The sequence below is a fragment of the Onthophagus taurus genome, chromosome 3 (assembly GCF_036711975.1).
Source record: "Onthophagus taurus isolate NC chromosome 3, IU_Otau_3.0, whole genome shotgun sequence".
In the NCBI taxonomy this organism is placed as follows: domain Eukaryota; kingdom Metazoa; phylum Arthropoda; class Insecta; order Coleoptera; family Scarabaeidae; genus Onthophagus; species Onthophagus taurus.
Genome location: NC_091968.1, coordinates 6,110,098 through 6,136,573, shown reverse-complemented (window position 1 = coordinate 6,136,573; position 26,476 = coordinate 6,110,098). Strand labels below are relative to the sequence as shown.

Here is a 26,476-nt window from a genome sequence, read left to right as displayed (position 1 = left end):
CGCGGGCTTCTCGTTACCAAGCCGAGGTAAACAACGGGATTTTCAACAAAGGGACCACCAAACCGGAGAGTCAGAAATGCCCACTTTGTAAAATTAGCGATTCTTACGGACGGCCACTATCCGGGTTAAGAGCGTCGCTTCGATAACGTCACGTAATCGTCGGAGGTGGGCAAATTGCCTTTAAAATTCAATAGCGTCCCCAGAATTTCCAAACTGTCGCAGTTAAAATTAAAAAAAAGGATCGTTCTGTTCCACTATTTTATGCTAGAATTATTCCGGAACTACCAATTTCGTTTTGCATAATGTTCCCATTTGATTCCTACAAGAATCTTTTCAAAATTTTTAAGAATTATTTTGTTAGTTATAATAATTAATTTTACCTAGAATTAGAAAGTTTCGGGTTTAGCCGTGCGTCTGAAGACGAATTGAAGAAGGTCTAGTGTTAGTTCTAGTTTTAGTTCAACGAAAAATTACATTGCAGCATTATACCACGAATTACAACTGGGCCCACTAAAATATTGATGATCATGACCTAAGCGAGTAACTATAATTCGACGAGTGATGCAAGCAAGGAGTATGAACTGTTATTGCGTGAAAGAGAGCTGATCCAACGTGAGCAAGAACTTTTGGTGTGAACTGATGAATAACACGTTGAATAGATCGATGACATCATCATCATGACAATGATGTTTTGACACTGCACGCTTCGACCAAACTTCGTGGGGCAGCGCGTTTGTGGTATGACGGCGTACCTGAATGTGCCACAACATGGCAGAATTTCAAAGCCGTGTTCTTGAAGGCTTTTCCTACCAACTTTGACGAATCCGCGATTCACTTACGAAGAGTATTTCTACGTAATGGTGGCGATAGCGAAGAAAGGGTCCATCTCTGATCAGACTTAGCAAAGGTGTTAGCATTACAGTTTTATTCTGATCCAATAGATTTATTACAACGTATCAAAAACTATGAAACTACTTTTCAGCCGGAAGTATATGAAAAACCTACACAGAGTGGGCAACAGGGGACTAGACTGGGAAGAAACGAATGGTGGGATAGGGAATGCAGAGAGGCTAAGAGAGAAGCCAGAAGGAAATTGAGACAGTGGCAGAGAGAGGAGGTAGAGATAGATATATAGAGGCCAGGAGAAAATACAAAGAAGAATGCTGAGACGATTAAGGAGTTGAAAGAGGAAAATGAGGTATGGAAATACTTAAAGAGGATGAGGAAGGGAAGAGAGGAAGTCAGCCAATGTGGAGAGAACTGATAGATAGTGACAGGGATATACAGAGGCAGGAAAGAAGGTCACAGATACGAGAAGGGAGATACAATGAAAGATATGGGGAGATAGTGACAGAGGAACTGCCAAAATATATGTTGATGGAGGGGGATGATGAAGGGAGGAGATTGGTGGTCAGATTCCGCTGTGGTAATGAGGAAAGGGGGAATAGGTACTGGGCGGACGATGCGGAGAGGTGGTGTAGGCTGTGTGGAGAGGATTGGGAGACGCTAGAACACATGCTGAGAGGGTGTAGAGGAAGCAGATTTTGAGAGAGGGGGGCGAGGGCAAAAGATGGATGAGGGAGGTGATGGGGGCGAGGAGGCGAAGGGATGGAGAGGGGGAGGGGGGTAGAAGATCTGGAGGTGCATATAGTAAAATGTATAGTAGAAGGGAAAATTGTAAATATAAAAAAAAACAATAAAATGCTTATATATACCTACACTTAGCAGAGATCAGCAGAATTTCAAGCGAGAGGAGAATAGGCTACCCAAAAAGTGTTACAACTGCAACGAAAGCGGACACTTAGCGGTAAATTGTAGCCGACCAAAGAAACGACGCTGTTTTTCCTGTAATCAACCAGGCCACATGGTACAGGCAAACGAATGTACCAATAAGAATTCGACTGGTAATAATAGAGCGAGCGTATCTACGGTCACAGTTACGGACTTTTCAGTTATGATGATTAACGTTGACGGACATGAGGTTAAGGCACTCATCGACACAGGCAGTAAAGTAAACCTTATACAAAGTAGCGTATATTTTAAAATTGGCCAACCTACGTTACAATCTGAAGAAGTTGAACTGCTTGCATTGGGAACTACAAGGACTAGATCATTTGGAAGGCGACGAATATAAAACAAAAATGCTTGTTGTTCAAGATAGTGCTTTAAGAGTTCCAGTAATTTTGGGAGGTGTTTTGATGAAGGAAGCCCGAGTAATTGTAGATTCATCCTGGGTTAAAATAGAAAAACTGGAAAAAGTAAAGAAAGTTGAAATTGAAGAAGAAAAATTAAGAGACCCAACGATGAGACGATTTAAATTTGGATCATGTCAAGGAGAAGGACATTGTTGAGCAAATATTACGTTTAGAGAGAGATTATGATCCGGTGGAAAATAAAGTATTTGATATTGAGCTTCAGACTAAAATCATCTTAAAGGATGAAACCCATATTTATCAACGGCCTAGAAAACTGTCTAAGTATGAAAAGCAGGAGGCGAGGAAACAGCTTCAACAAAGGTTGAAGTGATGGAATAATTCGACCGGGCACTTCTCAATTCTCTGCCAGTCCGATGGTGTTGACTAATAATAAGAAGAAAAGTGAGGAAACCCGAATATGTATTGATTTTAGAAGATTCAATGATGAAATTGTTAAGGACAGGTATCCTTTACCATTAATAGAGGACCAACTGGATAAGCTGAGGGATGCCCGAGTGTTTAGCATACTTGATCTAAAAAATGGATTTTTCCACGTACCTCTGGACACACATCAGAGAAGGGGAGGTATTAACTTATTTAGATGATGTTGTAATAGTGGCATCCGATGGAAAACAAGCATTGGATCGATTAACCCGTGTAATAAAAACGGCAGAACGTTATGGTTTGCAACTAAATTGGAAAAAATGTCAACTGATGAAAACAGACATCACCTATTTGGGACATTATATTGAGTATAACCTTATCAGACCATCAGAGGAGAAAACGTTAGCTGTCCAAAGATTTTTGCAGCAACTGTTCAACAGGTACACAGTTTTCTCGGCTTGACCGGGTATTTCCGTAAATTTATTAGGGATTATGCTTACATTGCAAAGCCATTAAGCGATTTGCTGGGTAAGAATATTAAGTTCAAGTTTGAAACACCACAGGAGGTTGCATTTGCAACGTTGAAGAATTTATTGTCTAGTAGACCAGTGTTGGGAATTTATCATCCCTAAGCTATAACTGAATTACACACGGATGCGTCGAAACTTGGTTATGGAGCAGTACTTTTGCAAAAAGGTGAAGACGGCAAAATGCATCCTATCTACTACATGAGTAAGAAGACAACTCCGGTAGAACAAAATTATTGCAGTTACGAACTTGAAACATTAGCTGTGATAACAGCCTTGAAGAAGTTCAGAATCTATCTACAGGTACTCAAGTTTAAAATTGTGACTGGCTGCGCAGCGCTATCCATGACTTTACGGAAAAATGATTTGTCACCTAAGTTATGTGTTTGGGACAGTTTCAATATGAAATTGAACATAGACCAGGTACAAAAATGGCGCATTGTGATGCTCTTTCAAGGAATATTTTAACTGTTACTATTAATTCCGAATTAATCGAGCAGGTGAAACGAGCTCAAGCTGATGATGAGTATGTCAGAGCAGTGATAAAATTGTTAGAAAATAGTCTACCGCACGAAGACTATCAGTTGAAGTACGGGATATTGTATAAAACTGTACAGGGAACAGATTTGATTGTAATACCAAATAAGAGGCAAATGGAAATAATAAGGAGAACGCACGAGGGTAATGGGCACTTTTCCATCAGAAAAACTGAAGATATGATTTTACGTGATTTTTGGTTTCCAAAACTTAGATCGAAAATTGAACAATGTATTAAAAACTGCGTTAGATGTATCCTAGCTGAGCAAAAATACGGAAAGCAAGAAGGTTTTTTAAACCCAATCCCAAAAGAGGAAATTCAATTACAAACGTATCATATGGATCAGCTAGGACCACTTGAAACTACGGCTACAAGTATTTGTTGATAATCATTGATAGTTCTACCAAATTTGTGTGGCTATACCCTACCAAAACTGTTACAGCGGAAGTAACTATTAGCAAATTGGAACAACAGAAGATGATATTTGGTAATCCTGAGCATATTGTCACCGATAGAGGTACAGCTTTCACGGCAGAAAAGATCAGGGCTTATTGTCGAGATGAAAATATTCAGTTAATCCACATAACTACTGGTGTTCCAAGAGCCAACGGACAAGTTGAGAGAATCAACCGTATAATAATACCGATATTAACTAAACTAACTGTCAATGAGTCAACATGGTTTAAACATGTTGGTAAACTGCAACTATTCTTAAATAAAACGTATCAGAGAAGTATTCGAACTAGTCCAGGTGAAATCCTATTTGGAGTACCTTTGACACACAAAGACGATATCGGATTAAAGGAAATAATCGAGGACGAATACCTACAAACTTTTGTTGAAATCATCCGTAGATATCAGTAGTATCTAATCTCATAAAATCAGTATTAACTAAGCATATTAACTACTGCCATCACTATATAGTCTCCTGCTAGCAGTATCAAGTTTCCTGCGAGCAGTATCAAGTCTCCTGCAAACAGTATTTAATCTCATACAAGCAGTGTCTGCTCCTATACAACCAGTATTAACTCTTGCGAGTAGTATATCGTCTCCTACAAGTAGAGGTAATATCTAATCTCGTAAAACCAGCATCTCATCTCATACAAGCAGTATTAACTCCTGTCAGTAGTACGTAGTCTCCTGCAAGGAGCATTTAATCACCTACATATTATATTTAACCACTAACAAGCAGTATCTAGTCTTATGCAAGCATAGTAGTATCTGCTATCCGTGTTAAAAGTCAAGGCCCATTACTTTAGAGATCGATATCTTCACAACCGCTCGATAAAAAAAATCGCGGAAAAGTTTGTTGTAATTACTGAACATTTCTATGTGACATATGCGTATTACTTACGTAAAATGAATGAAGAACTTTTAATAAACTTAATCCGTGGTTATCCACATCTTTATTTGATACGTGATAAAAATTATCACAACCAAGAAATGAAAGAAAATGAAAATACCGTTTAAGTACCTAATATTGCATTGCAACCTTATTTCCATTTCCGTCCTTTAATCCCTTAATTTTGTCAAGGAACAAGTCCTTCAGGCGTATTGAAAAATTCTGAGAATTTATCTTGAACATTCATTGCATCACGAGTATAATTGCCTGCCATATTTCTAGTATGGTCTAAACCTTGTGGCACTTCTGTTTGCTGTTGTTCATCAGGATGCCAAGAACATTTATCATTTCTTAAAAAGTTGTGCAAGCAAGTATCTGCCATAATTATTTTGTCGGTGTTCGGGAATAAAGTCATTTTCACTACATCGTCTAGCTCTGCTATGTCGGTAATTGTAAATTTTTTTGTTATTATTTGGAAGTTGTACTCCAGGATATGGACGCATGAAATTTGTAGTTAGAGGAAAAGCTTCATCCCCTACAACATGAGGCATTAAAATATCACTTCCAGGCAACATTTTTGGTCCAGATATGTTCAATGTACCACCATTTAAAGCTCTTCCTAGTGCTGAATTTTTGAACATTCCTCCATCGCTATTCTTGCCATAAGCCCCAACATCGATGGTAAAATAAATCTTAACTCAGCATTGACGAGCGCCATCAAGACAACACTGAATTCTTCTTTATAATTAAAAAAAGTTGACCCACTGTTTGGTAGGTTTTCCGTCACAACATGATTTTCATCCAAACCACCTATACAGTTTGGGTAGTTCCATTTCGTACAACACTCTTTTTCTATGTTTCGCCACTGTATCGTTGTTGGTGAGGACATAACAATGCTTCGAACTGTTAACTCCCCTAATCTGTAGCTAAATGTAAAACTAACGAATGAATCACCATGTCCTAAAAACCTAAAAAAATCATTAACCCGAATCTTTCTAGTTCTAGCTCTAGTGTTAGTTCTTGAATAACAATTAAAATTAGAGAATTAGATACCGTCCTTGATTTGTACATCATATAGACAGCTTGTGGAATACCCCGAGTTTATCTATGAACATAGAATAGAGCAATTTGAGGAATAACCCGAGTTGGATTCTATCTATGAGCGCTAACATTAATATATAAATATATTGAGGTCCGTTGTATTGAGATTTTACAGGAGTTTAACCGTCTTTAGAGACGTGCGGCTAAACCCGAATGATTCTAGTTCTTGGTATAGTGCTAGTTCTACATAGCAACAGTGCTAGTATAAAACTAGAACTAACACTAGACCTAAAACTAGACTCATTTCATGTAGCTTTACCTTTACCTTTGATACATTAAACTTAGAACTAGAAACATACGGGTTTAGCCGCACGTCTCTAAAGACGGTTAAATCCGAATGCTTCTAGTTGTAGGTCTAGTGTTAGTTCTAGTTTTATACTAGCACTGTTACTATGTAGAACTAACACTATACATAGAACTAGAATCATTTGGGTTTAGTCACACGTCTCTAAAGACGGCTAAACCCAAATGACTCTAGTTCTAGATATAGTGTTAGTTCTACATAGTCATAATACTACTGCAAAACTAGAACTAACACTACTAGAATCACTAGAATCATTCGGGTGTAGCCGTCTTTAGAGACGTGCGACTAAACCCAAATGATTCTAGTTCTATGTATAGTAACTACTAGTTCTATGTAAGTAGCAAACTCAGACTCGTTCGATAAAGCATCACTTTGCTGATTTGGTCCATAAATAACTATTAATTTATTTTAAACTTAATGAATAAAGATTTATGCAAACACAGAAAACAATTATTTATCCAAGAGGGAAAACTTTTACAACTACAGCTGTTAGCCTCTCACAAGAATACTAGAACAGTAACGACCTAACCTTAAACTTTCTTATTTCGCGAAAACTTTGTACTTTTAAGTTTTACTTCCGTTTCCGTTAAGTCGGAACTCGTCAGAAATCCCTTCGAAACTTATAACACCACATATAAACACTGTCACATTCTAGTACTAAAAATGTTCTCTTCGTCAATGTAGCAATTCCTCAGACGTTTACGGTTTAGTTTTGGTAGTTGTTTGGGAAATACGACGTATCTAGAGACGCTATCTCTAATTTGATACCCGATGCGAATGTAAACTTGTCACGACTTCCTAGTAAGACACGCTTAACAAGTTTCAACACCACGTTACGTCGTCAATCCAACTCACGTTCGCCTAATTAAATCAAAAACAAATATAAACTTGGAAACTAAAGATTTCGTTGTACAAAATTAAGTTGTTGTTTTAGAAATAATTAAATTTCTTTTTTAGTTAAACGAGCTATGACTACAGAAGATAACGGCAACATTGGACTATTAAATCCAACATCAAGTAGCAATGAAGATCTTAGCGAATACACGGATGCCGACGAAAGTATTTCGGCTCCAACCGAATTTCTTGCAGAGGTAAATAAATACACGTCTTCTTCTAGTTTATAAATTATTTTCATCGATGATTTGTCCTCGTTTTGCAAAACTGTCTAAGAGCATTTGCCGCGTACAAGTTGGCGATGGTCCAAGTTTCGAGTGATATCGCGTTGTTTTCTTGTAAACTTCGCCTAGTTTAACATGTTCATTCACGAAATCGATACAACCAAAAGGGATTTGTAGTTGTATTCTACGCGGAATAAACCATCTCGCCCCTATAGATGTTAAATTACCGGAATTTCCGTGTGGCCTCAATTAGCCCGGTTAAAATTTCATTTCAACTTTGGCGGGTAGGAAATTGGACACTTCCAATTTCCCGTCGATGGGAGACTTTACGACCTATTACTAACCTTTTAATCTTTGTTTCACTCCCTTTTAATTTCCAGTTCCTATCGGCCGTCATGTTAAAGGATTATGAAACTGCTCTCAAATATTGCAAACTTAGTAAGTTTCAATTTGTGTCTAAAATTATATTAATTAAAATTTGATTTTGTTTTAAAACGTTTTAGTTCTTCAATATGAACCTAATAATGTTACAGCCAAAGAATTTTATCCATTAATTTTGGAAAAATTGCAATCTTGTAAGTAACACAATTATTTTTTTCTCTATGTAAATATATCTTTATATATTATATTTCAACAGTGAAAAATGATGAAGATAACAGCAATGAAAGTGAAGATGACGATAACGAAGAAAATACAAGCAGTTCAAGCAATTCAAGTGAATCTACGTCCGAAGATAGCAGCGAAGATCAGGTAAAAAGCTAATTAATTTCATTTGTATCTAACAAGCTTTTTTTTGAAAATCATTTAGGAAGAAGAATATGTTATGGAAAATGGTCCAGGTGATAAAAGGTCGAAGGGGTCATCTGAAGGAGATGGTACAACAGGAAGTTATTCGAGCCTCGAAGATGACGAAGCTGAAGTTGACCAATTAACCGCATTGGCAGCTAAATATCATTTAGATAACATTAATCTTGGAAATGGAAATAAATTGTGTAAGTAGAAATTAAATACGATAAGGTGAATAACATCCATTCTAATATTTTAACTAAATTATTGTCATAAAGATTGAAAATAGAATGATACAGATTTAGTTTTGATGCGCTTTTAGTTGCGGTTTTGTCGCAGACCATTTTAGAATATAATGCAGTCAAGTCTACTTCTTGAATTAATAAAAAGATATGATGCAGAAATGATGTATACTTTATACGGAGCTGTCTTGATGCAAACTTAACACAGGCATGATGAAGATGGACTTGTTGCTAACTTAACGAGTTTTGATGGACTCCTAGCATCTCAAACATAAACATAGAGAATGCTTTTGATAACACCTCCGACAAATCCATATACAATCAAATGGCATATAGCCATCTTGAAAAGTCAGCAGATCACAACCAGTCTGAGAGGCTGTGAGCCTTTCCTATAATGTCTGGTAGATGAAGACTTAATGAACACATTAACACAATCTTCTGCACCAAGTACTTACCAGTACTTGGTGCAGAAGCAATTGGCTCAGCATCAATGCAAACAAAATTGAAATATGTAAATAACATTCGTTTTCGCACTTTAAATGGATTTTTTATTTTTATTATTTCATAATCAGGAGAATACGTTACAGAAGCATCTTACTAAAGAAATTACTGGGCATTTGTTTTTGTGTTTACACTTTTAAATTACACTGAGAATTTTGTAAAATTATGATTAAAGAGGATTAAATTTTGTAAAAAAAAAAACACCAAACTTTGGCAGCAAGGTACATGACGCATTTTAAACGAATTTTATTTACATCAAACATAAAATGGAAAGAAAATCATTAAATAATATAAAATTGAAATAGTTCCTTCACTCGGAGAAGGAAGCTATAATTGACCTTAAAACAGAAGTTAAAAATGTACTTAAGGGTAATACTACACAGTAGTGATGGAACGGAAAGTGATTTTGCGAAAAGCCGGGTACCGGATATTCGGCATCCCCTTCGACCGGATATCCAGTTATCCGGGAAATCTATCCGGCCATTATGGTTATAATTTCTGGTGCATTTCTGAAGTGATACCCTATATTGCCACATTATTGCGATATTTGAATAAAAATGACATTAATAAGAAAGCTGATAAAATATGTCAACTTATTTGGATCCAAGATACAAAATGAACTTTTTTGATGGTGATTTAACTAACGAAGCAACTCTAAAAAGAGGATACTTTAATTAATAATTGGCTTTATTTCCACAAGGATCCTTCAAGAAATTAATTTTATAGCGAATTTTGAAAGTTATCGATGAAAATTGCAACATCGAACATTTTATCAAAACTTCAAATATTGTTTTCTCAAGAACTAAAAGTGATTTTTCAAAACGGGTTGATTCATTGGAAAGAGGACACTTTTGTTAACTCTTTGGGAAATTATCAAGCTCATGTTCCAAGAACTGGATTTTATACGAATTTTTAAAACTTAATCGGCGAAAATTGCAAAACCCGAAAAATTGTCGATCATTTCAAAAATTTATTTGTCAAGAACTAAAAGAGATTTTTCAAAACGGCTTTTTGCATTACAAAGAGGATGCTTTAATTAATAATTGGTGATATTTCCACAAGGATCCTTTAAGAAATTAATTTTATAGCGAATTTTGAAAGTTATCGATGAAAATTGCAACATCGAAAATTTTATCAAAACTGCAAATATTGTTTTCTCAAAAACTAAAAGTAATTTTTCAAAACGGATTTGTTCATTGGAAAGAGGACACTTTTGTTAACACTTTGGAAGATGTTCATACTCATATTCCAAGAAATTGATTTTATACGAATTTTTAAAACTTAATCGGCGAAAATTGCAAAATTCGAAAAAATTGACGATTATTTCAAAAATTTATTTCTCAACAACTAAAAGTGATTTTTCAAAACGGCTTGTTGCATTAAAAAGAGGATACTTTAATTAATAATTGGTGATATTTCCACAAGGATCCTTCAAGAAATTAATTTTATAGCGAATTTTGAAAGTTATCGATGAAAATTGCAACATCGAAAATTTTATCAAAACTTCAAATATTGTTTTCTCAAAAACTAAAAGTAATTTTTCAAAACGTGTTGGTTCATTGGAAAGAGGACACTTTTATTAACACTTTGAGACATTTCCATACTCATATTCCAAGAAATGGATCTTATACGAATTTTTAAAACTTAATCCGCGAAAATTTCAAAATTCGAGAAAATTGTCGATCATTTCAAAAATTTATTTCTCAAAAACTAAAAGCGATTTTTCAAAACGGTTTTTTGCATTAAAAAGAGGATACTTTAATTAATAATTGGTGATATTTCTACAAGGATCCTTCAAGAAATAAATTTTATAGCGAATTTTGAAAGTTATCGATGAAAATTGCAACATCGAAAATTTTATCAAAACTTCAAATATTGTTTTCTCAAAAACTAAAAGTTAATTTTCAAAACTTGTTGGTTCATTGGAAAGAGGACACTTTTATTAACACTTTGAGACATTTTCATACTCATATTCCAAGAAATGGATTTTATACGAATTTTTAAGACTTAATCGGCGAAAATTGCAAAATTCGAAAATATTGTCTATCATTTCAAAAATTTATTTCTCAAAAACTAAAAGCGATTTTTCAAAACGGCTGATTGCATTAAAAAGAGGATACTTTAATTAATAATTGGTAATATTTCCACAAGGATCCTTCAAGAAATTAATTTTATAGCGAATTTTGAAAGTTATCGATGAAAATTGCAACATCGAAAATTTTATCAAAACTGCAAATTTAATATTGTTTTCTCAAAAACTAAAAGTTATTCTTCAAAACTTGTTAGTTCATTGGAAAGAGGACACTTTTATTAACATTTCGGGAAATTTTCATACTCATATTCCAAGAAGTCGATTTTATACGAATTTTTAAAACTTAATCGGCGAAAATTGCAAAATTCGAAAAAATTGTCTATCATTTAAAAAATTTATTTCTCAAAAACTAAAAGCGATTTTTCAAAACGGCTGATTGCATTAAAAATAGGATACTTCAATTAATAATTGGTGATAGTTCCACAAGGATCCTTCAAGAAATTAATTTTATAGCGAATTTTGAAAGTTATCGATGAAAATTGCAACATGGAAAATTTTATCAAAACTTCAAATAGTTTTCTCAAAAACTAAAAGTTATTTTTCAAAACGGGTTGGTTCATTGGAAAGAGGACACTTTTATTAACACTTTGGGAAATTTTCATACTCATATTCCAAGAAATGGATTTTATACGAATTTTTAAGACTTAATCGACGAAAATTGCAAAATTCGAAAAAATTGTCTATCATTTAAAAAATTTATTTCTCAAAAACTAAAAGCGATTTTTCAAAACGGCTGATTGCATTAAAAATAGGATACTTCAATTAATAATTGGTGATAGTTCCACAAGGATCCTTCAAGAAATTAATTTTATAGCGAATTTTGAAAGTTATCCATGAAAATTGCAACATGGAAAATTTTATCAAAACTTCAAATAGTTTTCTCAAAAACTAAAAGTTATTTTTCAAAACGGGTTGGTTCATTGGAAAGAGGACACTTTTATTAACACTTTGGGAAATTTTCATACTCATATTCCAAGAAATGGATTTTATACGAATTTTTAAGACTTAATCGGCGAAAATTGCAAAATTCGAAAAAATTGTCTATCATTTAAAAAATTTATTTCTCAAAAACTAAAAGCGATTTTTCAAAACGGCTGATTGCATTAAAAAGAGGATACTTCAATTAATAATTGGTGATAGTTCCACAAGGATCCTTCAAGAAATTAATTTTATAGCGAATTTTGAAAGTTATCGATGAAAATTGCAACATCGAAAATTTTATCAAAACTTCAAATAGTTTTCTCAAAAACTAAAAGTTATTTTTCAAAACGGGTTGGTTCATTGGAAAGAGGACACTTTTATTAACACTTTGGGAAATTTTCATACTCATATTTCAAGAAATGGATTTTATACGAATTTTTAAGACTTAATCGGCGAAAATTGCAAAATTCGAAAAAATTGTCTATCATTTAAAAAATTTATTTCTCAAAAACTAAAAGCGATTTTTCAAAACGGCTGATTGCATTAAAAAGAGGATACTTCAATTAATAATTGGTGATAGTTCCACAAGGATCCTTCAAGAAATTAATTTTATAGCGAATTTTGAAAGTTATCGATGAAAATTGCAACATCGAAAATTTTATCAAAACTTCAAATAGTTTTCTCAAAAACTAAAAGTTATTTTTCAAAACGGGTTGGTTCATTGGAGAGAGGACACTTTTATTAACACTTTGGGAAATTTTCATACTCATATTCCAAGAAATGGATTTTATACGAATTTTTAAGACTTAATTGGCGAAAATTGCAAAATTCGAAAAAATTGTCGATCATTTCAAAAATTTATTTCTCAAAAACTGAAAGCGATTTTTTAAAACGGCTTGTTGCATTAAAAAGATGATACTTTAATTAATAATTGGTGATATTTCCACAAGAATCCTTCAAGAAATTAATTTTATAGCGAATTTTGAAAGTTATCGATGAAAATTGCAACATCGAAAATTTTATCAACACCAAATATTGTTTTCTCAAAAATTAAAAACTATTTTTCAAAACGTATTGGTTCATTGGAAAGAGGACACTTTTATTAACATTTCTGGAAATTTTCATACTCATATTCCAAGAAGTCGATTTTATACGAATTTTTAAACATTAATCGACAAAAATTGCAAAATTCGAAAAGATTGTGGTTCATTTCAAAAATTTATATCTCAAAAACTGAAAGCGATTTTTCAAAACGGCTTTTTGCATTAAAAAGAGGATACTTTAATTAATAATTGGTGATATTTCCACAAGGATCCTTTAAGAAATTAATTTTATAGCGAATTTTGCAGGTTATTGATGAAAAGTGCAACATCAAAAATTTTATCACAACTTCAAATATTGTAATCTCAAAAACTAAAAGTTATTTTTCAAAACGTGTTGGTTCATTGGAAAGAGGACACTTTTATTAACACTACGGGGAATTTTCATACTCATATTCCAAGAACTGGATTTTATACGAATTTTCAAAGATTAATCGACGAAAATTACAAAATTCGAAAAATTGTCGTTCATTTCAAAAATTTATTTCTCAAGAACTGAAAGTGATTTTTCAAAACGGCTTGTTGCATTAAAAAGAGGATACTTTAATTAATAATAGAAAGTGATAACAGCGACAGTTCTGTTAGTAATGAATGCGATGATGAATTACAAGCAAAGAGAAGAAAACTAGACGAAACTACAACAAGAGATTTTATATATCGTTTTGGGATTGTTACAGTGAGGTTGCTAATAACAAACCTGATATAAATAAAAAATTTCGAAAAAGATATCGATGAAATTATTTATTAAATGTTATAGGCGCTACATATGTTTCGAGACATGCGTCTCGTCTTCAGGCACGACTAAAATGAAACATGAGATGAAATGAGTATCACAATAAATATTAATTTAAAAAATTATCGTCAGTAGTTTACTTAGAGGTACATGTAAACAAATAAAAATGTGATCTAGACAAACAACTAATCTCCAACACAAAAACAAATTAAATAACAAATTAAAAACCAAAATATCCGTCTAGAGGCTCTTTAAACTGTAAACCAACTAAATTTTATTAATTAGAATTAAAGCAATATGGCGTGAACTTACGTGTTGAAGAAAACAAGTCTAATAAAAGCAACATCGAAAATTTTATCAAAACTGCAAATATTGTTTTCTCAAAAACTAAAAGTAATTTTTCAAAACGTGTTGGTTCATTGGAAAGAGGACACTTTTATTAACACTTTGAGACATTTTCATACTCATATTCCAAGAAATGGATTTTATACGAATTTTTGAAACTTAATCGGTGAAAATTGCATAATTCGAAAAAATTGTCGATCATTTCAAAAAGTTATTTCTCAAAACCTGAAAGCGATTTTTCAAAACGACTTGTTGCATTAAAAAGAGGATACTTTAATTAATAATTGGTGATATTTCCACAAGGATCCTTCAAGAAATTAATTTTATAGCGAATTTTGAAAGTTATCGATGAAAATTGTAACATCGAAAATTTTATCAAAACTTCAAATATTGTTTTCTCAAAAACTAAAAGTAATTTTTCAAAACGTATTGGTTCATTGGAAAGAGGACACTTTTATTAACACTTTGAGACATTTTCATACTCATATTCCAAGAAATGGATTTTATACGAATTTTTAAGACTTAATCGGCGAAAATTGCAAAATTCGAAAAAATTGTCTATCATTTAAAAAATTTATTTCTCAAAAACTAAAAGCGATTTTTCAAAACGGCTGATTGCATTAAAAATAGGATACTTCAATTAATAATTGGTGATAGTTCCACAAGGATCCTTCAAGAAATTAATTTTATAGCGAATTTTGAAAGTTATCGATGAAAATTGCAACATGGAAAATTTTATCAAAACTTCAAATAGTTTTCTCAAAAACTAAAAGTTATTTTTCAAAACGGGTTGGTTCATTGGAAAGAGGACACTTTTATTAACACTTTGGGAAATTTTCATACTCATATTCCAAGAAATGGATTTTATACGAATTTTTAAGACTTAATCGGCGAAAATTGCAAAATTCGAAAAAATTGTCTATCATTTAAAAAATTTATTTCTCAAAAACTAAAAGCGATTTTTCAAAACGGCTGATTGCATTAAAAAGAGGATACTTCAATTAATAATTGGTGATAGTTCCACAAGGATCCTTCAAGAAATTAATTTTATAGCGAATTTTGAAAGTTATCGATGAAAATTGCAACATCGAAAATTTTATCAAAACTTCAAATAGTTTTCTCAAAAACTAAAAGTTATTTTTCAAAACGGGTTGGTTCATTGGAGAGAGGACACTTTTATTAACACTTTGGGAAATTTTCATACTCATATTCCAAGAAATGGATTTTATACGAATTTTTAAGACTTAATCGGCGAAAATTGCAAAATTCGAAAAAATTGTCGATCATTTCAAAAATTTATTTCTCAAGAACTGAAAGTGATTTTTCAAAACGGCTTGTTGCATTAAAAAGAGGATACTTCAATAATTAATAATTGGTGATATTTCCACAAGGATCCTTAAAGAAATTAATTTTATAGCGAATTTTGCAAGTAAGCGATGAAAATTGCAACATCGAAGATTTTATCAAAACTTTAAATATTGTTTTTTCAAAAACTAAAAGTTATTCTTCAAAACGTGTTGGTTCATTGGAAAGAGGACACTTTTATTAACATTTTGGGAAATGTTCATACTCATATTCCAAGAAATCGATTTTATACGAATTTTTAAAACATAATCGGCGAAAATTGCAAAATTCGAAAAAATTGTCGATCATTTCAAAAATTTATTTCTCAAGAACTGAAAGTGATTTTTCAAAACGGCTGTTTGCATTAAAAAGAGGATACTTTAATTAATAATTGGTGATATTTCCACAAGGAACCTACAAGAAATGTATTTTATAGCGAATTTTGCAAGTTATCGATGAAAATTGCAACATCCAAATTTAATGAAAACTTCAAATATTGTTTTTTCAAAAACTAAAAGTGATTTTTTAAAACGTGTTGGTTCATTGGAAAGAGGACACTTTTATTAACACTTTGAGACATTTTCATACTTATATTCCAAGAAATGGATTTTATACTAATTTTTAAAACTTAATCGGCGAAAATTGCAAAATTCGAAAAAAATTTCGATCATTTCAAAAATTTATTTCTCAAGAACTGAAAGTGATTTTTCCAAAACGGCTTGTTGCATTAAAAAGAGGATACTTTAATTAATAATAGAAAGTGATAACAGCGACAGTTCTGTTAGTAATGAATGCGATGATGAATTACAAGCAAAGAGAAGAAAACTAGACGAAACTACAACAAGAGATTTTATATATCGTTTTGGGATTGTTACAGTGAGGTTGCTAATAACAAACCTGATATAAATAAAAAATTTCGAAAAAGATAACGATGAAATGATTTATTAAATGTTATAGGCGCTACATATGTTTCGAGACATGCGTCTCGTCTTCAGGCACGACTAAAATGAAACATGAGATGAAATGAGTATCACAATAAATATTAATTTAAAAAATTATCGTCAGTAGTTTACTTAGAGGTACATGTAAACAAATAAAAATGGGATCTCGACAAACAACTAATCTCCAACACAAAAACAAATTAAATAACAAATTAAAAACCAAAATATCCGTCTAGAGGCTCTTTAAACTGTAAACCAACTAAATTTTATTAATTAGAATTAAAGCAATATGGCGTGAACTTACGTGTTGAAGAAAACAAGTCTAATAAAAGCAGTGATTTAAAACTTAATTTCAGCGAATCAAACCCCCTACAAGATTTTAAAGGTTCTTTAATAAATCGAAACAAAGGCAATTTTAATTTATAAGATTTGATTCAATACTGTAGAATTTTTATGGAATACAGGTTATTATAAAGATAAAAATAAAATCAAAAGTGTTCCGCACGTCACATTTTTTGAAAAAATGATATAAATAAAGTTGTATTCAAAGAAAAACGTCCTATTGAGGTTGAACTTGATTATTATCTGCAGTGTGCAAAACCTAAAAGAGATACTAATTTCTGTGAATAGTGGAGTACTAAGTAATAGATTTTTAATCAACTATGCGGTATCCGGACGGATTTTAAAAAATAGCCGGATATCCGTTCCACCACTACTACACAATAAATTAAAGTGGTACTCCCACATAGATAAGAAAAGGCAAAAGGCCATTGTGGCTAACCAGATCTGCCGCAGGCTCTTCGGAAGGAACTGGGGTCTTAAACCACGTAAACCAACAACTTTTGGAGGGCTAAAGTTACAATAGATCTTATAGATCGCGGTGACAAGAAGGGCCGCTCCCCTCAGCCCAGCAGCAATAATAATAATAATAGCATCACAAACTTGATCAAGCCAACATTACAACATTATCTGCTTACTAACATTACTAATTATAGTTTCTCCTTATTTATAACATAATGAATGGATGTTGTTCACAACATAACATTATCCATATAACATTTAAATTTATGTGGCAATAGTCAATGAGCATTATGTATATAATCGTAATGTTTATAACATTGTCCACAATTTAATAGGTAACATTCTTCATCACTCATCCACATTGTACTTTACTTTAAAAGCAAATATTTGAAAACCAACAAAAAAACATTTATAGATGGTACAAGCTTGAAGGTGAAGATGAATTCCTTTGAACCAAAACTGGCAGGAATTTCAACAAACGTCGTAGAAAATCCACTTCCGTTCGGAACGAGTTCCGATTCAGAGTCGCCAACTGAACCAGTGAGCCAACAAACGATAGCGTTACTGAGGGCGAAGGTTGTGCCAAATTAAAATTAGTTCGTTTACATTTTTTTTGTCTCCCATAGATTGTCGTGAATACATTAGATAAATTTTCCTTTGTAGAAAAAAAAATACAAAACAAATAACCGGTAATGAAAACAAAAACTGCTTTTAAAATCAAAAAGAATAATACCTATATTTAATATTTTATAATCAATGTTTATTTAAACTCAATATGGACTGCGATTGCAATAATAAAGTCACAATCAATGCAAAAATTTATTTTTAAATCTCAAAAAAGAATTTTTGCGTTGATGTGAATCTCGAATTAACAATGTACTAGTGCAGATCAAAAATATTATGACCATAGGTGTTACTTCTTTGAAACAAAAAAAAATAATAAAATAATAAATAAGAGAGTGAATATTTTATAATGAAGGAGATTAATAGAACAAAATATATGTAGCGTAGAAATTAGATGTAGATTTTAAAGAAGGGATTATAATAAAAAAAGGATAATGATGTTAAAAAGGGAAAATTGACGAAAGAAGAAACGGAACAGAGATTGTCAGTGTAAAACTATATATATTTTTGTATTTTTTTAAATAGTTAGTCAACCGATAGTTTTTAAACCTAACAAAAAGAAAAAGACCAAAAATATGATGATTGTAGATGAGACCCCGTCTAAAATTATACAAAAAAAAACTATAAAAACGAGTGATTTGTATAGCAAAATGTATTAACTTGTTTTCGAATTTATTTGTAGAACTAATCGTAATTGTAACACTAATCGTCACAAAAGAGAATTGGTTCTAGACAACTACGAAGACTGAGTGAATTTTTTCTAAATGGGTAGTTGTAGAATTTTTAAAAAAGATAACAGCTGACATATCTCGTGACAACAAAAAAAAAAATAAAAAAAATAAATTGGCTGACGAAAGAGTATGCAAACGAAAAGTAATTTAAATAAAAATCGTATTCTTAGCGAAAAATTATTAAGAAAAATAATAAAAAATTCCTTTATCGTTGTATAAAAACGTTTCGACAAAAAAGTAAATTGGCCATACTCGTCTAGAGCATACTCTTATAGCGTGTCATTTAAATGTTATAGATTATATTTTACTATTTATAAAGAAAATAACGTGTTAGGGACTTTAAATGAAGACTTAGAAAAACTGAAACTAAAAATGAAGGAATTTAATGAGGTTGTTTTCTCTTCTCTACTTTTAAAACAGTTTCCCGTCTTCCCTTCTAATCCTATTTAATCATTTTCCTATATACCAACATCTTTTTCTTCGATATAAATAAACCTAAATATAAAATAAAATCAAAGTTTTTTAGAGTTTTTATAAAATTTTAAACAATTTTTTTCTTTGTTCATTCCGTTCTAAGCAATGGTGTGGCCTTCGTATTAATGTGTCATTATTAAACAAACATTGTAAAATGTAGTGTATAGTAATAAAAAGCATATCAAGAAATGTATTAACCATAAGTGTTTTATTTTTGTATTTTTATCATTTCCTACCGAAAACCTTATCTCTAAATAATAAAAAAAAAGATTACTCAAAATCAATATTCCTACTAATCTATAATAATTTTTTAAACATTTATCGAAATGTTTATATTTATTACTACCTTATTAAAAAATCCGGAGTGGTTCTAATGATTTAATTTTAAAAGTAAAAAAGAAATAAAACTAAAACTAGAAATATTTTATTTAAACCCGAAACTTTCTAGATCTAGGTCTAGTTTTAGTTCTAGTTGTTAGTCAGCGTTAGATTGTTATATATTTTTATTAAACGAAAAGTAGAATTAAAACTAAATCTAGAACTAGAAACGTTCGGGTTTAGCTGCACATATCTTAAGACGGCTAAACCCGAATATTTCTAGTTCTAGGTGTAGTGTTAGTTCTAATGTTGGTGTTAATTCTAGTTAGAATTGTTATTCAGCGGTAGATTGTTGTATATTTTACATTGAATTAAAACTAGAACTAACACTAGACCTAGAACTACATTAGACCTAGAAAGATTCGGATTAAACCCGAATATACACAGTAACTGTGCTAGTATAAAACTAGAACTAGCACTAGACCTAGAACTAGAATCATTTGGGTTTAGCCGTACGTCTCTAAAGAACGATTCTAGTTCTATGTATAGTGTTAGTTTTAGATTTACACTTGCACTGTCACTAGAATTAACATTAGACCTAGAACTAGAAACATTCGGGTTTAGCCGCGCGTCTCTTAAGACAGATAGAACTATTAAAACTCTAGGTTAACGATGAAGCTATATTTTATTAAAATTTATTTCGGTGCAACAAGTTTCGGAATAACTTATTCCTTCATCAGGCACGACTGAAAGTACATTGTGTAACTTAATTAAAGCGAAATATACAATTAAGTTACCGTCAAATTAAAAGAGTTGGAATTTGTAAAACCACATACGCAATCGGATTGAAAACTGGAGAATTAACAAATATTTCAAAACCATCACAAAAAATTCAAATTGAAATTCAGAAACCTTAAAATGTTTTTTGTAAAAACCAAAAGTTAAAAATTTAAAATCCTGAAGGGCGTGTTATAATATATTTATAATAAATTCTGAAAATTTCAAGGTTAGTATAAGTTTTTCTGAAAAGTTATTATGATTCACGTGTTTCATCGTTAAAAAAGTCAAATTATTATAAAAATCTTATCAAAAGAAAAGGAATTTTTCCAATATTAAACTGTAAAGAAGAGAAAGAGTATTATTTGGTTATGGTTGATAAAATTGGACTATTGGAACAAGTACGAGAAGATGAACTTATCAACCATCCGAGACAGATGGACTCCAAATAATTTTTATTTCATAATTTGTAAGTCATAAACTCCATTACTTAACCAAATAATACCCTTTCTCTTCTTTACAGTTTAATATTGGAAAAATTCCTTTTCTTGTATATTTCCCTTTAATTAAGTAATTAAATTACACAATGTACTTTCAGTCGTGCCTGATGAAGGAATTAGTTATTCCGAAACTTGTTGCACCGAAATAAATTTTAATAAAACAAAGCTTCATCGTTAACCTAGAGTTTTAATAGTTCTATCAATATTGAACGATGAATATTGAATTTACAATTGCTAAATCTAAAGACAGATTCTATACTTCTTTTCATGTTGTAGTAGGGAACGTAATTTTAAGTTAATAATATTTTTTAGTGTTCTGTCAACAGTATCTAGTTTTCTGACAGCTGTATCGAGTCATTTGTGTGCAGTATCTGATCTCCTGCTAACAGTATATTGTCTTCTAAATTAGTATTTAGTTCTTTCCAAACAGTTTTCTTCTTCTCAAAGCATTGTCTAGTCGCCTACAAACAAAAAAAATATTTAATCTCCTATAAGCAATTTTTAGTATCCTGTAAGCAGCATTAAATTCTGCGAGTAGTAAATCGTCTCCTACAAGCAGTATTTAATTTTCTGCAAGTAGTATCTAATCTTCTAAAATCATATTAACTACTGCCAGCAGTACATAGTCTCCTGCGAGCAGTATCAAGTCTTCTGCAAACAGTATTTAGTCTCCTACAAACAGTATCTGTTCCCATACAAGCAGTACCAACTCTTGCGACTTGCTGTACTACAAGGTGTACAAAAAGTATGGAATAATGGTTCTACAGCCTTAACTTCAACTTATATTAAAAAAAGTTTTAAAGAAAAGTTACTTGAAACTATTTTTCGCATATCTTGGTGTACAATAGTGTCTATTCACTTTTCCATTCAAATAAAATGTGGCTTCATCAGAAAATATTATGTTGTTAACGAAGTTCGGATCATCGTTAATTCGGCTCATTATTTCTTCACAAAATTGTACACGTCTATCAAAATCATCTTCTGATAACTGTTGCAGTAAAGCCGGTTTATAGCGATGTTGTTAATCGAATGCAAGAATCCAGTGTGAAATTAGTACCTTGTAGGTCCTTCTCTACTCCTAATTACCGCATTCATACGCCTCGGCATGCTAGCGATTAAATTTTGAATTGTATCTTGGGGAATATTGTCCCATTCTTCAATTACTGCATCCACCAGTTGATTGTGGTTAGCAGGTGGGAGTCTACGACCACGGACCTTTTTTTTAAGATAGTCACATAAGTGTTCTATGAGATTGAGATCGGGACTGTTAGGTGGCCAATCAACAGCATGCAAGTAGTCAATAACCTGTCTAGCCACGTGAGGACATGCATTATCTTGTATGAATACAAAATTAGGACCCAAAAAAGGAGCAAATGGCGTTACGTGTTCAAGTACGATGTTTTCCATTTAATAATCCGCATTCATAGACCTCTCACGTATAGGGACCAACGCTGTGCGAGCGTCGAAGCAAATGGCTTCCCAAAACATTACAGAGCCGCCACCAAACGGCACCCTTGGAGCAATGTTACAACTTGCAAATCTCTCTCCTTGTCTTCGCCATACACGCTCACGTCCATCAGGAGATTTTAAGCTAACCCTCGTTTCGCGAGAGAATAAAATCTTTTTCCAATCATTTACAGACCAATGTTGGTGATTTCGGGCAAAACGCAATCTTTGCACTTTGTGCTCTCTGGTAAATAATGTTTTTTTTTGTTGGTCTCCTGCTCTTTAATTCGGCTTCATTTAAACGTCTTCTGATTGTTCGAGACGATATTGCAATATTAATAATAATAATAATTATAGACTTTATTAGAATGGCATTTCACAAAATAACAATATAAATGTAACTGGTTGGCAAGGGCGAAGTTAAGATAATAGTCTTCTCTTCCACTCAACCCTTCCATAAAAATAAACAAAATATAATAATAATAAAAAAAACAAAAAGAAAACAAAACTAAACTAGGTACAAAAAAAGCTAATAATAATAATAGCGCACCAATTAAAAATAAACGAAAGAAAAAAAGAAATTTTAGAAATAATAATATAATTGCATAAAAAGCAAAACCAAATCATCGCATTCCACGTGTCCCGCCCTGTATATGATCACACTGTTCTTCATATAAATATTTTTTGATCTTTACTTTAAACGCCGGCAAGCTCAACATTTTCAATGATTGGGATAAACTATTATAAAATTTCGGTAAGTTGTAAGAGAATGATCGCTCAAATAATGTAGTCACATGCAGCGGTGGTGTCACAATACCCTTGCTTCGAACATTTAAGCTATGGACACCAGTACGGAATTTAATCTTATCATACAAATAAGATGGACATTTAAGCAACAGTAACTTATGAAAAAATGAAACCATATGGTATATACGACGGTTACACATATTCAGCCACCCAAGATCGATCAGCCTGTGTGAGACATGGCACCCTCGTCGAAGCCCGAAAATCATTCGGAGACATGAATTCTGAACAAGCTGAATCCTTTGTGATGTTTTTAAGTTCAGACAACTATGATATACTGTATGACAAAAGTTAAAATGGCTCAGCACTAAGGAATCGCAAAGCATAACCTCTGTGCTGAGATTTAAAATATTCCTCATGCTGTATATGAGCTTCAACGCAGCAAATGAGATTTTTGTTTTGTTCAGGATGTGCTTTTCGAACCTAAGATTAGAGTCGAGCTGTAATCCTAAATTTCTAGCACACTCCTTAACACCAATACATTCACCACCAATGTTGATTTTAAAATTTTCTGCAATAGAGTCTCGTGCACTCCGCCTGCCAAAGAGCATAACCACTGATTTATTTGAATTTACCCGTAACGAGTGTTTAGTGGATACATCTATCAAATTATTGATGTCCTCACTCAATTTAACTTGAGCAGTGGCCATGTCCGTAGGCAGGAACGATAGATAAATTTGAGAATCATCCGCATAAAAATATGACTATGAATATTTCAAAACTGTCGACAGTTTAGAGGTATAGATACAAAATAGTAGAGGCCCCAAGATAGAACCCTGTGGCACTCCTGACTTCAAGCCTCGCAGTTCAGATCTCCGAACACCCAATTTAACGGCTTGTTGTCTATCTGACACATAACTATCAATCATGCTTACAGCAGAATCATTGAACCCAATGAAGGATAAGATAGCTGATAACATTCTATGATTGACAGTATCAAAGGCCCTACTGTAGTCTAGCAAAACTAATCCAGTAAGCCTATTTTGATCCGCCGCAAACAATACGTCATCAACTATATGCGTTAATGCTGTATCGCAACTGTAGTTCGCACGAAATCCAGACTGTGTCCTAGGCAAAATATTATGCTAATCAACAAATTCCCGAATTTGGTCATTCATAATTTTTTCTAATACTTTAGACAAAACAGGTAAAATACTAATAAAATATTACGAACATTACGAACGTCTAATAGCTGATATTTTAACACATTACTAGTGATTGTCCGATTTCTACGAGCGGATACTCGCAGAACTTTGGATGGTACATCGTTTTCGTCCTTGCCCTGATCTTCGAATGTGAGATCCAGTTTCGATATACCATCTAATGATACGACTTATAATGGAATGATTCCTTCCTAACACATTGGCAACATAACGCATCGAGTAACCCTCATCCAGCAGAGTTGATGCTCGTACTGCCTCTTTCACCGATAAATTTCTTTGGTGATTCATTTTTCGCATTGGTAGATGAAACTGTAAACACCTATGTGAAAATCAATCACACGCCAAAGCTTCACTCTTACAGAAAAGTTGTCTAAACCGTAACTTTTTGAAAAAAAAAGAGAGTTTTAATCAAAAGCGATTTTATCTACGGTTTATAACCTTAAAAACAAAGTATTCGTTGTTAATATCTGTTTTAAATGTCAAAGAAGATCCATAGCCTACTAGCAGTAAAGCTAGTAAAGTACAACTTATCATTAATTAAAAAATAGTGGAAAAATGTGAGTGGTGTGTTAATTTTGTCCAGGAGTTTAGTTCTAGGTCTAGTGTTAATTCTAGTTTAAAATAAAGAATTGCACTTTTTGTAATGGATATTTTATTATATTTTCATTCTACAGGTTTCGACTCAACTTAGAGTCATCTTCAGGAACACGTCACAATTTGAATTAAAACCATGGTACTATTATTGAACATTAATTTGTTCGTGATTAAAAAACAGTAAGGATATCAAGAACTTAATAATTGCGTAATTATAGGTGGATGTGATGATCGATGAATTGAAGGATTCATCAGTAAGGATGATGAATTGAAGAATTCATCAGTAAGGATGATAAATTGAAGAATTCATCGATCATCACATCCACCTATAATTACGCAATTATTATTATGCTATCAGTAAGGATGATGAATTGAAGAATGAATTGAAGAATTCATCAGTAAGGATGATGAATTGAAGAATTCATCGATCATCACATCCACCTATAATTACGCAATTATTAAGTTCTTGATATCCTTACTGTTTTTTAATCACGAACAAATGTTTAATAATAGTACCATGGTTTTAATTCAAATTGTGACGTGTTCCTGAAGATGACTCTAACAAGGGAAGTATCAGAACTGTCCCTCACCGATTTTGTTGAAATTTGGTACAGCGATAGTATAGCCAAAAATAAGGTTTACGTATTTTTTTATACGTGCTAATAAAGCCCCTGGGGCGAGTTATAAGGGTTGGAAATCGGGGCGAAATATATATATTCGCTTATAGGCTGAAAACGAAAATAGCTACCGAAATGTGGTAAATGTAAACTGATATTCATTTTCAAAGAGCTTTCCATTGATATATCACACATATATCTGAGGGCTTGAGGGGGTAAACTACCCCTAGTTGTTTGGAATATTTTAAAAACTACCGTGTCGATTTTGGCGATATTAAGTATCCTTATAGTACGTTTAAAAATATTGATTACGTGTTTTTTCTTATATGCCTCTGACCATCCCCTACAATGTTATGGGGTATGATAGATAACCCCTTTCCTTAAGAATAATGTGATAAACTGTTACACTTTTGAACAATATTTTGAAGAAAATCATTAATTAGATGTAAATTAAGATTTACGCAGTAAAATAAACCCTATACGACATTAAGGGGTGGCTGGGGTTAACTACCCTAACCACCCCATAATTTTTTTTTTTTGCGAAAATTGTTTGTCGATTTTGGTGCAATTTACCACGATGATTTTTTTATACGTTATGTAGTACTATTGTAAGAACTTACAAGGGTTAGAAGTTTGGTGTAGAAAATATATTTTCGCTAATAACTTTCATACTCCTACAGAAAAAGCTTTTCTATCCTTATTCTATTTAAATAACACAAAAGTTAAGATAATTCTATAAATATTTATTAATAATAAGTTAAAAGGCAACTGAAAAAAAAATAAAGTAAAATACTTTTTTCTGTTTGTACTTTTATTAAAAATGAATTTATTGTTTTAAATTCTACCGGTTTCGGTTTATTTACAAAACCATCTTCAGGAACCTTCGAATCTCGTCAATTTATTTTAAACGTCTCTCGTGATAATTAACATCTTGATTTTCTAGTAAACGTTTTTATTGAAATGAATCTGTGTCTTTATTTTTGGTGTAATGTGTGTTATGCTTAAACTTTCGGACAGGAAATGTTTACAACAATATGAAAAAAAATGGTTAAGTATCAAAAATTGTATTCTACATTGTTAGAATCCTCTGGTACGTTTGAACCGAGGGTAATA

The 26,476-nt window shown here is 32.3% G+C and overlaps 1 protein-coding gene and 1 long non-coding RNA gene across 3 annotated transcripts in view; one reads left to right on the top strand and one right to left on the bottom strand.

Moving 5' to 3' along the window:
* The window catches only part of LOC111422938 (uncharacterized), a 40,476-nt gene extending 22,318 nt beyond the window's left edge, over positions 1-18,158 (top strand). For both annotated transcript variants that reach the window (XM_023056198.2, XM_071194944.1), the window contains exons 2-7: positions 7,349-7,482; positions 7,890-7,947; positions 8,013-8,084; positions 8,147-8,259; positions 8,318-8,501; positions 17,731-18,158. In XM_023056198.2, coding sequence (XP_022911966.1) covers positions 7,360-7,482; positions 7,890-7,947; positions 8,013-8,084; positions 8,147-8,259; positions 8,318-8,501; positions 17,731-17,906 — 726 coding nt within the window. In that variant the 5' untranslated portion in view covers positions 7,349-7,359 and the 3' untranslated portion in view covers positions 17,907-18,158. The remainder of the gene's footprint in view (positions 1-7,348; positions 7,483-7,889; positions 7,948-8,012; positions 8,085-8,146; positions 8,260-8,317; positions 8,502-17,730) is intronic.
* A 1,970-nt stretch (positions 18,159-20,128) lies between these two features.
* LOC139429288 (uncharacterized) lies at positions 20,129-20,364 on the bottom strand. Its single transcript, XR_011639968.1, has 2 exons — positions 20,260-20,364; positions 20,129-20,208 (listed from the first exon to the last, which is right to left on the bottom strand). It is a non-coding gene; the product is annotated as an uncharacterized lncRNA (long non-coding RNA).
* Between the last annotated feature and the right edge of the window lie 6,112 nt (positions 20,365-26,476).